Genomic DNA, 13,992 nt, shown 5'->3' on the forward strand with positions numbered 1-13,992 from the left:
TTCTGCAGTTTCCCTATAAAGAAACCCCTTTAAAGTCAAGATCTATAATACAATATGCCACATGTCAGATGAGTTTCAAGTTTGACCATTACATACAAAAAATAAACTACAAAATAAATAAAATCAAATAAAATCACTGACCAATGCACCAGATGTAGCCCATATAAGTTGAAATAGGTGGACATGCTCTCCAGTTGAACCTGCCTCTGCTGTGAGCCCTCACTGCAGCGACAGTGAAACAGCTCTGATCACTCACTGAGATTCTGGACCTGCAGCAGAGACAAGCCAATAACACAACAGTAAGTGAGGCAAGTCTGCTTCTCATCCAGAGAATTGGCTGTGATGGTGGCAGCCATAATTCATGGCTAATGGTGGGGACAGGCAGTCTCTTTCCACAGGTCAACCACTCAGTCACATGACACAAGGTTTAGGTGCTCAAACAATGTGTTAGAAAAAGTGCACAGTGCACATACTCTTCATTTATTATGGAGCATTATCTACACAAAATATGTAATTAGTATATTTCCAATGGACCAAGTGTAAAAGGTGAAACATCTGGCCACTGTTATCAATTGACGTACCTACTAATTTACACACTTTGTTTTACACGACCTTTAATACAGTACACCAACCTCATTAAGTTATTTAACTACAATAACATTTACATGTTGTATTGCCGGCTTCTGTAACCTTTTATAGTTAATAACAAGTTTATAATTTGTAAATGATAGTGTATAAACATTATGTTTAGTGTTACTCTCTCCCCCGAGTCCCTTGTCCACGTCTACACCCCCTCACCTGCATCATACAGAAAGATACGGGTCTGTGCAGTTTCATCATTCTGACACTAGATGACGCGCTTTCACAGTGTAGGCTTATGGGCATTTGGATGGCCCCTGGACTACTCCCCTGCAAATGAAGACAAGACTTCTCACTGATGATAAGTAACATCCACAGTTTCTCTGCTCTATGCGTGACTTGATTTCTTCAGTCACTTTAGCCACATTACACAACTGTATGAAAAGCTTAACAGTGCAAAGAATAATATTTAATCAGTATTTTGTTTTGGACACCATATGCTACTGCTTTAGCCTTAGCTTGTAATATTGGGTTAATACAGTTAATTTAACGTAAAATCGTATTAATGTGACGGCGGGGCTGAGGACGTCATATTAGATCTAGACCTAATTTCTTGCAGATCTAACAATGACCTGACGTCAGGCCTGGTCTGGTGACCATTGTCCTGGGTTCAAGTGTCTGTCTGAGCTAAATGTTGGGAAGCTCCTCTGCTTAGGCTACCCCACTGACCTACATTTCAATTGTTTTCTATTAAAACAATGGAGGAGATGGTTTCATAACTGAACACAATACCTGGTGTATTCAACATGATTGTTGTCAAATTTGCATAATTAAGAAGCTTATAGTCAGTTGTGGGCAACAGGGAGCCCTTCCTTATTGTTATGTGTCACATTTTGTAGAATATTTTCATATTTTGAATGATTACTTGCCATGGCAACAGTCCCAATTTTACATCATTCTGAAACCAGTGGATAACATGAAACTGCACTCAACAAGTGTAAAGCTATCACAATGTAAACCCAGTACTTGAATTTCCACATTGTCAGAATATCAGAACATCACTGAAGAGTTTAACAGCATAACAAAACATTACTGACATGTGCATGAGTGTGTCAGTGTGTGGATGGATTTTGTCGGGAGAAGAAAGAGGTGCAGAGAATTTCCCGCTCGCTGGAAAAGGAGTTAGAAAAAAACAAATTAATCAAAGTACATCAAAGAGCAGCAGATGGAGGAGAGCACAAATCAAAGAGTACCGCCGTATCCCAGGACGGTCCGCCTGACCCTGCCTCAGCCTCATGCCACCAGGAGCGGGTCAGAGCACACTGCACAAACACAACATCAGATCACTGTGAGGATGGAAATATATTTGTTTACTGGAACTTTTACAGACAAGGATTTTGTCTTTAATTACTTAAAGATCAAAGATAGCGGTTTTGCTGCTGTGTCAAAACTTTACAGAAAATATACAAAAAAACGTAATGGACTGCACGATATAACTTTTCTCCACCGTGGACATGTTATTGTATTGCCTGGAATGTTCCACAGAATGGTATTAAGTGCATATAACTTATTCAATTAAAGGTGTTTTTATTTCAAAATAGGAAAACATGCATTCTTATCAGGCGGGACACTTCTCCAAAGATGTGACCAGTAACTTGGCCTGGGTCCTCCACTAGTAAAGTTACATAGTGCACCTTTAAGTGTGTCTGTAAGTTCCATGCAATTTGCCTCATTCATTTTGGAATTTTTGATTTTCCTTCTAGGCTTGGAGTAAACCTGCAACAAAGCCTAAATGAAGCATCCCTTCTTAACTGAAGCATTTCTTCTTAACTGAAGCATCTCTTCTTAACTGAAGCATCTCTTCTTAACTGAAGCACCTCTTCTGAAACAGACGCTTTGTAGATGCCTCCCTGTGAAGTTGCTCCAGACACTCTCAGTACCACTGGCCAAAGAGCCCAGAAAATAAGTATTTACAGTAAACTTCAGCGCTTTCATTTACTTATATACTATAATGATCAGTAATCGCAACATTTTATTTGTGTCTGCTAGTACATACAGAGTTGTGAAGCTCACTGTTACTGTATTTTTTATGTAACAAAAGTAGAGTTCAGCAGAGAAAGACAAAAGTGATGTGAACTGACAATATTTTAATGGGAGGGAGAAAGGACTGTAAGTGATCAATGGAGGCGGCCGCCAATTGATGCCCGGCCCACATCTTTGAAGTGGGCATCCTCAGAGGACTGCCGCACACAATGGCCCTTTTGATGCCCGGGAACATGCCAGACACTTCTGTACCGCTCTGTGCCGTCCGAACCACTCCTGCTCTCCCTGTCCTGTCCACAATGTGACTTTGGGTTTGAAAACTTGTTGATGTGTCTCTCCACATTCCTCCGCTCCAGTGTCATATCAGCACATACTCTTACATGCACAACTCTCTGCCCTCCACTCTGCGTTAATGCATTCAAACAACTCCCCTTTACTAAGCCGCTAGCCAATCCCTGCGCCCGATAGTTCCTCCCTTTTCAATGGTTGTGGCTCCCTCCCCCGCATCCTCTCGCAGAATCAAACCTCTTTGTAATGTCCAGCCTTGGCAAGTGGTGCCCGACTTGCTGTCATAGCCTTAATGAATTCATCTGTTTGTGTATTGGACATAGCACCATCTATGCCTCCTCCCTTTGCCTAGTTTTCAGCTCTCATCCCCTCCTCCATACTGATCTCTATATATACCAGGGACCACTCCAGAGAGCTATTGTTCCTCTGACTAAACGTACAGACAGATGAACAGCACGGCTGTGGGAGAGAGCCAAGAGATCCAGGAGGGAGACACCAGCAGCCTCTTCTGCCCCTGTGCCTCCTCCTCCCCATCGCCTGAGCCGGTCTGCCTGCCCTTCTGTCTGTCAGTGCAGGAGAGGAAGGGCCTCGGATGCTACTGACAACATGCTGCTGCTGTCACTGCTTCTCTTGGACTTGGACCTCCTACTGGCAGCTCCTGCAGGTAGAGAAGTCTACAGGATGCCCCACAGTGCACTCAAAGGTAATATACTGCGTTTGTGTTTTAGTGTACTGAATCTGTTAACTGGAAAGTTGTAGGAGTGAAGACATTTTGCTGGTCATCCAAGTCACTTCTTCAGTTCTCGTCAGATTTAAGGCTACACTATGTAATGTTTCAGGGGCTCCCCCACCTGCTTCTCTCCATGTAGATGTCATTGTTTTGACAAAAATGTTCCACAGGAGGTATAACTAATATAACGCCGTAGAGATAAGTAGGTAACACCATAGGTGGGTGGACAGGCCAGATCTGTGGAAAGTGAACCCCACTCATAGTAAACATGTTTTACAAAGTATTTTGAGCAATAAAAACAGCTATGGTAAATAAATGCAATAAATGCAAGAGAGATATGTTTAGTGCCATACTGGTGGCCTCCACCAGAATAGTTACGTAGTGCACCTGTAAACTGCAGATAACATAATGGAAATAGGGATTTACACCAATAAAAAAGTGCAAGCATTGTTATTCCAAGTACCAACCAATATTCTGGTTCTATGGTCAAACATCTGCTAATTTTGCTTAGAAATGAGGATTTACATAAATATATTAACTGAGCATCACTTCAGTTATCATATACTGTTAAGAAGTGTTCAGAACAAGTGTCTCTGTATTCCCTACACTGTCTGCCCATATCCCCTGAGCCCATCGTGTTCACCAGCCTTTGCCTGCTCAGCTCTGGCCTTCTAATTAAGTCTTCAATCAGCATTGTTGTTGTTACTGTCCCATTCTGTGATGTGGTGCGGCACAGAGGGGGGCAGCAGGGTTAGCGGCACTTTTGAAGAATGTCTCTCAAAGTTTCCCCACCATGAGCAGCTTCACTAACGTGCTCCCTATGAACTCCAAGAGCTGAATGAAATTATACTGAGTGGTTATGAATAAGACATTTACTAAGATCTTTGACTGTGTCCTACAGCTTTATCTGATCGTGGTACTGTGGTGCTAGAAGCTGCCATGACAAGTGCTTTGTCTGCCCTGGAACGAGCGTCTTCTGAGAAGAGTCGGGCTGAAGCGGGCTGCAGGGGCTGTGCTCCCTGCCTCTTTCAGGACTGTGGGCAGCCAGCATCATGTTGTAAGTTCTCAAACATTTTCTTCAAACAGAACATAAAATAAATATATTTTTAGAAACAGCTGAGTGATCAACATTTTTAACAGCAACCCCAAGCAATGCCCTGACTGAGCCGAGCTGTGAGGTCATCAGTAAAGCACAGAAGCTGACCAATGAGGCGGAGCGTAGCTGGGCCCTGAGTCAGGCCTGTGCATTCTACCAGCACCGCTGCCTGCCCCTGGAGCTGGACAAGGAGAGCTGTATCCGCATCATGGGAGAGAGTTGCAGTGCCCGTGTGCTACAATGCAGCCTTCTCAGCACCATGCACAACCTGGAGCCCACCACTCAGACACAAACACAAGGTGAGGCCAAGCATCTCCTGTCACATCATTAAACAGCTGTTACAACTACAGGTCCAGTGTTGTGACCCCCTGCCTGTCCCAGCAGCAGTCTGTGGGCAGAGGTCCTCTGCAGTGCCAAATATCACACAGCCACGCTCCAGGATTGTGGGGGGCTCTCCTGCACCCCCGGGCAGCTGGCCATGGCTGGTCAATCTGCAGCTGGACGGGGGCCTTATGTGTGGAGGAGTATTAGTGGACAGCTCTTGGGTTGTCACTGCTGCTCATTGTTTTGCTGGGTTGGTATCCATTTTACTTCTTTCAAGACACTGAAATAACTGTTTATCAGCCACTGTATAATTAGCTACATTTCACAGGAGCCGCAGTGAGAGCTATTGGACCGCTGTAGTGGGAGAATTTGACATCACCAAAACTGATCCTGACGAACAGGTCCTCAAGGTCAACCGAATAATTCCACATCCTAAGGTGTTCATCACTTGCTCAAACAAGCATCTACAATACATATACAAGCTCTGTTAAGACATGTAGTAATTGACATTTTTCTTGCAGTTTAATCCAAAAACATTTAACAATGACATTGCCCTTGTGGAGCTCACAACTCCAGTTGTCTTGTCTGATCATGTGACGCCTGTGTGCCTTCCCGGAGGTACTGAGCCCCCTACTGGCAGCCCCTGTTTGGTGGCAGGCTGGGGGTCTCTCTATGAAGGTAACACATGTGCAGAAAAGGTTTTCTCTGTTGAAATATGATTCCCATATAAAATGCCACTGTATTTGTGTATGTCTTTGCTTTCTGATCAGATGGCCCATCCGCTGATGTGGTGATGGAGGCAAAGGTACCACTGCTGCCTCAGAGCACGTGCAAGAGCACTCTGGGAAAAGACCTGGTCACCAATACTATGCTCTGTGCTGGCTATCTCTCTGGAGGCATCGACTCCTGTCAGGTGGGCACAAATCAGTCAAAACTTGTCAGCAATGGTTTGACCTGTTAAAATAAAATTATGGTAATGTTTTATACAGGGGGACTCTGGAGGGCCATTGATCTACCAGGACAGAATGTCTGGGCGGTTTCAGCTCTATGGCATCACCTCCTGGGGAGACGGCTGTGGAGAAAAGGGGAAGCCTGGTGTCTATACACGAGTATCTGCTTTCTCTGATTGGATTCAGTCTGAGATACAAAGTAGGTTTAAAACAACAGAGCATATACTGAGTCTTCTTAAAATTGCAACATTAACATCATGATTTAAACTTTAAAGAGTCTTTTGGGAGTCGGGAGCCCACATGTCCAGAGCTTCTTAAAACCACAGAGATGACAGAGGAGGAGCAGAGGGCAGAGTTCAGCTCACTGTGTCGTTTCTACACTTTATCCTGTCCTCCTGGACTGTCAGCCACCACCTGCAGCCAGTCAGCCCAGGACAAGTGCCTTACACGCTTTAAAAAATGTCGTAAGTAGACTGCTCCTTTTTAGATACAGGCTTTATTATAAATGTTAATCGCAAACAATCTGTATCTTGTCTGTGCCCAGAGCTGCGTTCTTTCCTTCAGACTCTGTTGGATTTACTTCAGAGAGCTGAAGACTACATCAGAGACAAAGTGGACTTAACTTTTTTTACTCAGACTCTGCCTCAGCTTGTTGAGCACATCTACAACACAGCCTTTGCTCACACCCGAGAGAGGAGGGATCTGAGCCATGGCCTTGGGTTGATTGCAGGTAGCCTTTTCTATAATGCATTGTAGCAGCAGCATTTTTTTAAATGCTTATTTAACTAGGAGACCCAGATTCACCCTCACTGGTTAAAATGTTTTTTTCAGAGCTATTGGGTGATGTGGAATCAGAAGACCCAGTACTGCCAGCTTTTTTCAGGGAGTTGGGCCCATCAGTCAATGACTGGCAGAAGTATCTGCAAAGCTTGGCTGATGATCAACAGACTGGTACAACATCTGCAATGCAGAAGCAGGAGGAGTGGCTTTTTCTAAAGGTAAGTTCTATTTACTATTTACTATTTTTTTTACTAATGACAAATATTTGACACATCATATATATCCATAGAAAGAAGGCTATTTAGTACAGCGGCTTGTAGCAGACTATGAGTCAATCATCTACTCCTTGCGGTCCAAGTTGGATGCTAGAGCACCGCCTCCAATTTTAAACCTCGATCCAACTCTTCTAAAAGAAGAGTCCAGTGAGTCTCCCTCCTCCTTCAGTGGCACTCAGGAGAGCGCCTCTGTGCACAAGGAGGAGGAGCCCTGGGCAATCGTCACAGCCTTGATCAGGGAAATTCAGAAGGTGCAGAACTCCAGTGTAACACCTGCTCCAAAAGACAAGCCTCCTGATCCCTCAAGGGCCACCACATCTGAGAAGTCACCACAGCCATCCCCAACACCTGGAATCCACACAGTTACTATGGCAGAGACTGAACACAATAAAGATCATCAAAATGTCAAAACTACAGGTCTACAGAGAAAATACAGAAGTCTACTTCGTAAGAGGCAGACACTGACATCCAGTGGCAAAGGTATGTTGCACACCCTCTCAAAGAATGCATATTTTATTTCTATGTTTATCTGTTAATTACAGCTAATTATTTGATTGTAGTCTGTCCTACAGTCAGGGAGTCCTCACAGAAAGTGAACCAAGTAAGAGACTTGTACCAATGGGTCCTAAACATCCCCAACAGGAATCTACAAATGTCCTTCCACGAGGTAAACAGAACTTGTACAACAGAACAAAGGCATCTGTGCTTTAGTACAAACTCTAAAGAAATTGTACAATTGTAGGTGCTGGTCGATTTGAACTCAAAGAACGAGCGTGGTCTGTATGAAGCCCGGGTGAAAGCTGTAGTGGGGGGACGCCCTTTGACCTTCTACTGTCTGGTTGGGCTGGAGAACGAGTCATTTTACCGCAGCGTGCCCAGGATCATCTCTCTGGCACTCGAAGGCCTTAAGACTTAGATTTTTTAAATTTACATATTAATAAAGATTAATCTGGGACTAGACACAGGGCTGACTGACGTGCCACTGTAATGAGGATTAAATATGAATGTATCTGTTTCATAGAAGCAAAACTTAACTTATAAACCTGTAAATATATAAATTATTCATATATGAAAGGCTGAGCCTAATAAAGTATGCAGTTTGTATATATTATTTCTTTATACATAATATTTATTTGTATTGAGAGGCCATTTGTATTTTTGTAATAAACAATACATGAAATAAACCCTTGGTAGATTGACATGGTAATTTCTTGTCCCGCCTTACTGTGGTATTACGATGGCACCATGCCTCAGACATTTGAAGCATCATGAGCCAAGCTGTTAATGCTCTAGTATGTCTCAGCTAATGCAGGAGCAGAGGAGGGCAGCAGCTCCTCAGGGGTGCAGTTTTACTCTGTGGATCAGAGCTGACCTCTGTCCCCTGACTCTTCGTGGAGAAGTGTTCCCGTCAACATTGCAGTTGCTCTACTGCCGAAACGCTTCCCATCTTCTCCTGCCTTCTCATTCCAGGATGAGGATGTGTAACAAGAGCCCAAGTCACTGACCGCTTCTCTGACATCGAGAGTAATCTTTGGGTATTTGTCTGCATTCAAACAATTTGTGACAAATAGTGAATAAATAGTTATATTAAATTAATGTTTTAGCCCCTATCTCTCCCCACTTGTCTGTTGTTACTTGCAATTATTCCAAAAATTCAACCTCTTGAATCAGTGATGTAAATCCTTAATAATTAGAGGTAAAATATGTTAAGGTTGGGGTTTTAGTTAATCAAAACCAAGGTTAATCAAAAATAGAGACTTAACTGGTTAAGTCTCTATTTGAATTGAATATAAGTCAATGTCAAGTCCCCAAAAAGAACAGAAAACCTAACTATTTATGTATGTGTTTCCTAAGTAGCTGAAATGTCACTAACCCCTTTTAAATACTGAGCCCTCATCTTGTCGTTTCCTCTCTAATGACTCACAATGTTGCACTATCCCAAGGGCCTGATCTGTCATCGCCAAAGGACTGACGCAAATAAACAAGTCTCACCATCTGTCTTCCCACACATTACATGAGTCCTGCTCCCACCTGTCAACACATCATACTCTTACAAATACAAGAACATTTTTAGCCACAATCACATTCTGCCTGAAAATGCTGTCTTTATATAGCCTTGTGCGATGCTAAATGTGCAGACAAAGCAGCCATCAGCCTTGTCCTCCTCTCTCTGGAGTGGCAGTGACAGGTGTTGTGACCAGGACCACAGACCACCATGTGTTGGCTGATGTATTGTCACATAGCAGGGGAAGTGATGTAGAATATAGGTGCCTGTGTGTTGTTGTGACAGCTGACAATGTTGTGCTGTAAATACACACACATTTTAGCAGAACAATTATCTGGCCCCTCCTTCCAAAAAGCCATGGCTCAATGAATCCCAGCAGCACTAGCCCACTTCTGCTAGGAAACAAACTCTCACAAATAGTGATACACACATGCACCGTTCGGCTCCAGCGTAACTCTGTATCCGTGAGCTGTGATTATTCAAATGGAGTCTGGACTTCCTGTCTGCCTCTCTGTCTTCATCGGGATAATACTAATCACATCAACAGGTAAGAAAACAGCCGCGTATAATATTGATAATGTCAGGATTTACTATTTCACTAAAATTTAAATATATTTTATGCAGCGATAATAATTTATGTTGAGGTTCATTTTTTCAATAGTTTCACAGCATAATAATTTGAATTTTTTTTTAATTTTTATTAGACAGTAAAATAAATCATGTTACAGATAATATTATACGTTAAAATTGTGAACTCTGAACTACTATTCTGCAACCATTGTCCCAACTACTTGTAACTTTTCCACAAAACTAAATTATTAAGTGGAATTAGAATTTATAACAAACTGCATATCTATTTCTATATTTTTTTCAGCATTCATTTAGCTCTTATGTTATTAAAAATCTCTTTGTCCTCATAGTTTCATCACTTAATCTTGAAGCAGAGTTGTTTCAAGATTTGATGAAAGACTATAACAAAAATGTCCGCCCCATGGAGAACAGCGGAGATGTTACCAAAGTGCACATCAAGATGACCCTGACAAATCTCATTTCTCTGGTCTGTGTGAGCATTTCTTAACAGTTTTGCCATATGTCTAAGTTCTAACAAATCCAAATCACCTCCACAGAATGAAAAAGAGGAGGCCTTAACGACAAGTGTGTGGATAGAAATGGTATTTGTATAAAATTTGCAACATTTGGGATAGTTCGTTCAGTTCAGTTTTTAACAGTTCAGTTTGGGCATTTGCAGCAGTGGTGTGACTATCGGCTGAGGTGGGACCAGATGCCCAGGTCAGCTCTGTATGGAAATATAACATCTCCATTAAGAGTGCCATCTCAAAGCATATGGTTGCCCGACATCATCCTGGAAAACAAGTGAGTCTCAGGACACGCAGCTACATCAACATAACATTACTCTAGTCATAATGATCCACTGATTATTCACTCCCAATAAGCTTCTTCTGCGACCACAGCTGCCTTAGGGAAGACTGGTACAAAAATGACAGCAAAACCATCAACTATGTCCCCTCGGGCCTCTACCAAACACAACATACACAACATAAGTTAGTATACTTCATGCTACAGTACTGCCAAAATATAATCACTTACTATTTTGGCATTCAACTAGAAAATTATTTGACCAAAAGACCAAATGTACATGCTACTGTGCAGTACTCATTTCTCTTGTTGCCATTGTCTGTCTGCAGTGTGGACGGGCAGTTTGAAGTGGCTCTATACTGCAATGCACTGGTCTCTCCTGATGGTTGTGTCTACTGGCTACCTCCTGCTATTTACCGTAGTGCATGCACCATCATCGTCAACTACTTTCCTTTTGACTGGCAGAACTGCACTATGGTGTTCCGGTAAGTAGACCTCATCAAAAACAGGAAACATAACAAAAGTATCTAGGCTGTCTCTCGTATCCATGGCACTGTTTATGACCTGCTTTGTATATGTAAATGAACGCCGCAATTAGTCTTGTCTCGTTTTCTCACAGTTCCCAGACGTACAGTGCAAACGAGATTGAGATTGTTCTGAAAGAAGAGGACAACTACACTTTAGAGTGGGTGGACATCGACCCGGAGGCTTTTACAGGTAGATACAGAATGGAATACACAAGTGGCACTCAAATAATACTTGAGTAAAACTTCTGCTCAAGTAAAAGTACAAAGATATTCCAACTTTAAGAGTCAAAATTGTATTATTGTAAGTGTACTATTGTTACTATAGTTTTTCCTGACTTTATTAGTATTACAACTACCAGTCTAATGAACAACTACTGGATTATTACTATTAACAAGCAGCTCACTATGGTGACATTGAAACCTGTAGCATTGTGTGAAATAGTTTTCATTATATTATTTTTGTTGACTTTAGAAAATGGCGAGTGGGTGATTAAACATAGACCTGCAAAGAAGCTGATCAACCCACAGTACACTAAAGATGACCTGGAGTACCAAGAGGTGGTCTTCTTTCTCATCATTCAGAGAAAACCACTTTTCTATATCATCAACATCATCGCTCCCTGTGTGCTTTTCTCCTCTCTCGGGCTGCTGGTTTACTATTTACCAGCTAAAGGTACTTACAACCATTTTATCCTATCTATAGTTACAAAGTCCTCCATATGGCATCCAGAATAGATTATATTGTTATTGATCTCACCACAGCAGAGTGTGTTTGGTCCTTGGGCAGGTGTGTTTTCTTTGGGTGTTCTAGCCTCCTCTCACTGTTCAAAGACATGCCTGTGTTAAGCCAATGTGTCCATATTAAGTCAATGAATAGGGGAGAGAAATATAAAAAGCTTCCAGTTCTTAAAACTCATAACTAATCATTGCAGCCGGGGGTCAGAAGTGCTTCATGTCCATTGCGACTCTCCTGGGACAAACTGTTTTCGTGTGCCTGATCGCTAAAAAGGTTCCAGAGACGTCCCAAGCTGTCCCTCTTATTGGAAAGTAAGTTTTCTAGTACCGGTAATATCTTTTGTAGTTGTTTTTAACGTGCTCTTTTACTAATAAGTTGCATATCTTTGAATTGTAGATATTTGATGTTTGTGATGTCAGTGACAACTACAGTAGTGATGAACTGTGTGATAGTCCTAAATGTCTCCCAAAGAACCCCAAACACTCACAAAATGACAGACAAAGTGCGAAAGGTGAGACTGTGGCCAAAGCAAGCCATTTTGTAAGTGGCATTTTCCTCTAAGCAACTTTTGTATGTACTCCTTTATTTGATAGATGACCTGAATGCATTTCTAATTAGTCATTTATAACTTACAGATCCTCCTCAACACTTTGCCTCGTCTATTAAGGATGCAGATGCAGCCTTGGATGCCAGAACAGGCTATGATTTCTGAAACAGGGAACGGTCACGCAGCAGACAACAACAGTTCATACATGCCTCACTGTCGACGCCGCAGCTCAATGACCCTCATCTCTAAAGCAGAGGAATACATGCTCAAAACCTCACGCTCCGAACTCATGTTTAAAAGACTGAAAGAGAGAAACGGGCTAATGAAGTCAGTGCTGGACAAGTTGCGTGAGTATTTGATTTAATTTCATTTAAAAAAAAGGACTAACTAAACCCTTAGATTAACAACTGGCTCTCCTGTTATTATTATTATTTTTTTTCTTGCTTAGATAATGGTCTTCAAGGGGGAACAGCTGAGCATCTCTGTGCCAGCTTGGCAAATGCTTCAGTGGAGCTGAGGCAGTGTGTAGGTTCCTGTAAGCACATAGCAACGGCGGCAAAACAAAAGAATGTATTTCAGAATGTAAGTTCAGTAGTAACATTTATTTTTACCACAGGGAGATTGCTCAAAAGCAAATAAATGTACAGTACCTAAAGTTTGTAGACACGTTCTTCTCCTATCTTTTCATTATATTTACTACTGTCAATATTACATACTGAAGACATCAAATATAAGAAGCGAGATTATGAAATTATGTATGGAAAAGGCCAAATAACTCTAAATATGTTTATATTTTAGATGCCGATTCCTCAAAGTAGCCACCTTTTGCTTTGTTGACATTGCTGCAAACCTGTGGCCTTCTCTCAAGAAGCTTCATGATTAACGCTCCTGAAATGGTTCTCACTTCAGAGATGTGTCCCATCAGGGGTCATTAGTGGAATGCCAAGAGTGTAAAGCAGTGATTAAAGCAAAGGGTGGCTATTTTGAAGGTGTTTGAGTTATTTTACTCCTTATTGTTTACAACATTGGATGAACATTCATTCATAATTCTGATGTCTTCAGTGAGAATCTACAAATGTAAATAGTCATGAAAATAAAGAGAAGACATAAGTGAAAAAGTGTGTTCAACCTTTTGACATTTGACTTAACTTTTGTAACTGCAGGAGAATGAAGAATGGTTCCTTGTGGCCCGTGTGATTGACAGGGCCTGTTTCATAGTGATGGCTCTAGTGTTTTGGATTGGCACAGTGGCCATTTTTCTCATGGGACATTTCAATAGAGCACCCTCTTCACCGTTTCCTGGGGACCCAAAGACCTACCTCCCCCCAACAAGCAACCTGACAGAGAGTGACTTCATGGCCTGAGAAGTGATGCATGGGAGAAACCATGAGAGAAACTATACCAGCACTGGGGTAATACATATCAACCAGTATTTTTGTTAGCTACATGTTAGGATCTGCTCACTAAGCCACATTTACTTGTCATGTGTGTCACTTGCTCTTAATGTTAGTGTTTAGCTTTGTCAATGGTAAGATGCATAAAAAACACAATACAATATTTTAATGCTTATCCATTCTACTACATCATCATATGTGTATATATGATGGAACATGTTTATTTACTCTGGTGAACCTATATGATGTCTTTGATACTTTTTGTTATTGTACAACCAATTGTGCAATAAAGCTAATATGTTTATGTAAATTACCTAAAATTGCATCTTTTTTTTTTCCAA

The 13,992-nt window shown here is 41.7% G+C and overlaps 2 protein-coding genes and 1 long non-coding RNA gene across 3 annotated transcripts; all 3 read left to right on the forward strand.

Moving 5' to 3' along the window:
- The first annotated feature begins 3,522 nt into the window (after window positions 1-3,522).
- On the forward strand, window positions 3,523-4,712 carry LOC129457046 (uncharacterized). The gene is made up of 2 exons (XR_008649056.1): window positions 3,523-3,613; window positions 4,542-4,712. It is a non-coding gene; the product is annotated as an uncharacterized LOC129457046 (long non-coding RNA).
- A 232-nt stretch (window positions 4,713-4,944) lies between these two features.
- On the forward strand, window positions 4,945-7,981 carry LOC117385525 (serine protease 56-like). The gene is made up of 12 exons (XM_055228605.1): window positions 4,945-5,035; window positions 5,118-5,310; window positions 5,389-5,497; window positions 5,582-5,738; window positions 5,831-5,973; window positions 6,050-6,209; window positions 6,286-6,474; window positions 6,555-6,740; window positions 6,842-7,008; window positions 7,080-7,545; window positions 7,626-7,732; window positions 7,808-7,981. The coding sequence occupies exons 1-12, from the start codon at window positions 4,945-4,947 to the stop codon at window positions 7,979-7,981; spliced, it is 2,142 nt and encodes a 713-aa protein (XP_055084580.1).
- Window positions 7,982-9,548: 1,567 nt separating this feature from the next.
- LOC117385302 (acetylcholine receptor subunit gamma-like) lies at window positions 9,549-12,490 on the forward strand. Its single transcript, XM_055228748.1, has 10 exons — window positions 9,549-9,617; window positions 9,991-10,127; window positions 10,198-10,242; window positions 10,320-10,444; window positions 10,777-10,932; window positions 11,067-11,164; window positions 11,447-11,647; window positions 11,907-12,021; window positions 12,107-12,250; window positions 12,346-12,490. The coding sequence occupies exons 1-10, from the start codon at window positions 9,554-9,556 to the stop codon at window positions 12,374-12,376; spliced, it is 1,116 nt and encodes a 371-aa protein (XP_055084723.1). The 5' UTR covers window positions 9,549-9,553; the 3' UTR covers window positions 12,377-12,490.
- Window positions 12,491-13,992: the final 1,502 nt, after the last annotated feature.

This window comes from Periophthalmus magnuspinnatus, chromosome 17 (assembly GCF_009829125.3).
Source record: "Periophthalmus magnuspinnatus isolate fPerMag1 chromosome 17, fPerMag1.2.pri, whole genome shotgun sequence".
Classification (NCBI taxonomy): Eukaryota; Metazoa; Chordata; class Actinopteri; order Gobiiformes; family Gobiidae; genus Periophthalmus; species Periophthalmus magnuspinnatus.

Coding starts and splice junctions, on each gene's coding strand:
- LOC117385525 (XM_055228605.1), top strand. CDS start 4,945: ATGGGAGAGAGTTGCAGTGCCCGTGTGCTACAATGCAGCCTTCTCAGC. Junction 6,210..6,285: donor GATTCAGTCTGAGATACAAA/GTAGGTTTAAAA, acceptor TAAACTTTAAAG/AGTCTTTTGGGAGTCGGGAG. Junction 7,733..7,807: donor TACAAATGTCCTTCCACGAG/GTAAACAGAACT, acceptor GTACAATTGTAG/GTGCTGGTCGATTTGAACTC.
- LOC117385302 (XM_055228748.1), top strand. CDS start 9,554: ATGGAGTCTGGACTTCCTGTCTGCCTCTCTGTCTTCATCGGGATAATA. Junction 9,618..9,990: donor AATACTAATCACATCAACAG/GTAAGAAAACAG, acceptor TTGTCCTCATAG/TTTCATCACTTAATCTTGAA. Junction 12,022..12,106: donor GCTGTCCCTCTTATTGGAAA/GTAAGTTTTCTA, acceptor TTTGAATTGTAG/ATATTTGATGTTTGTGATGT.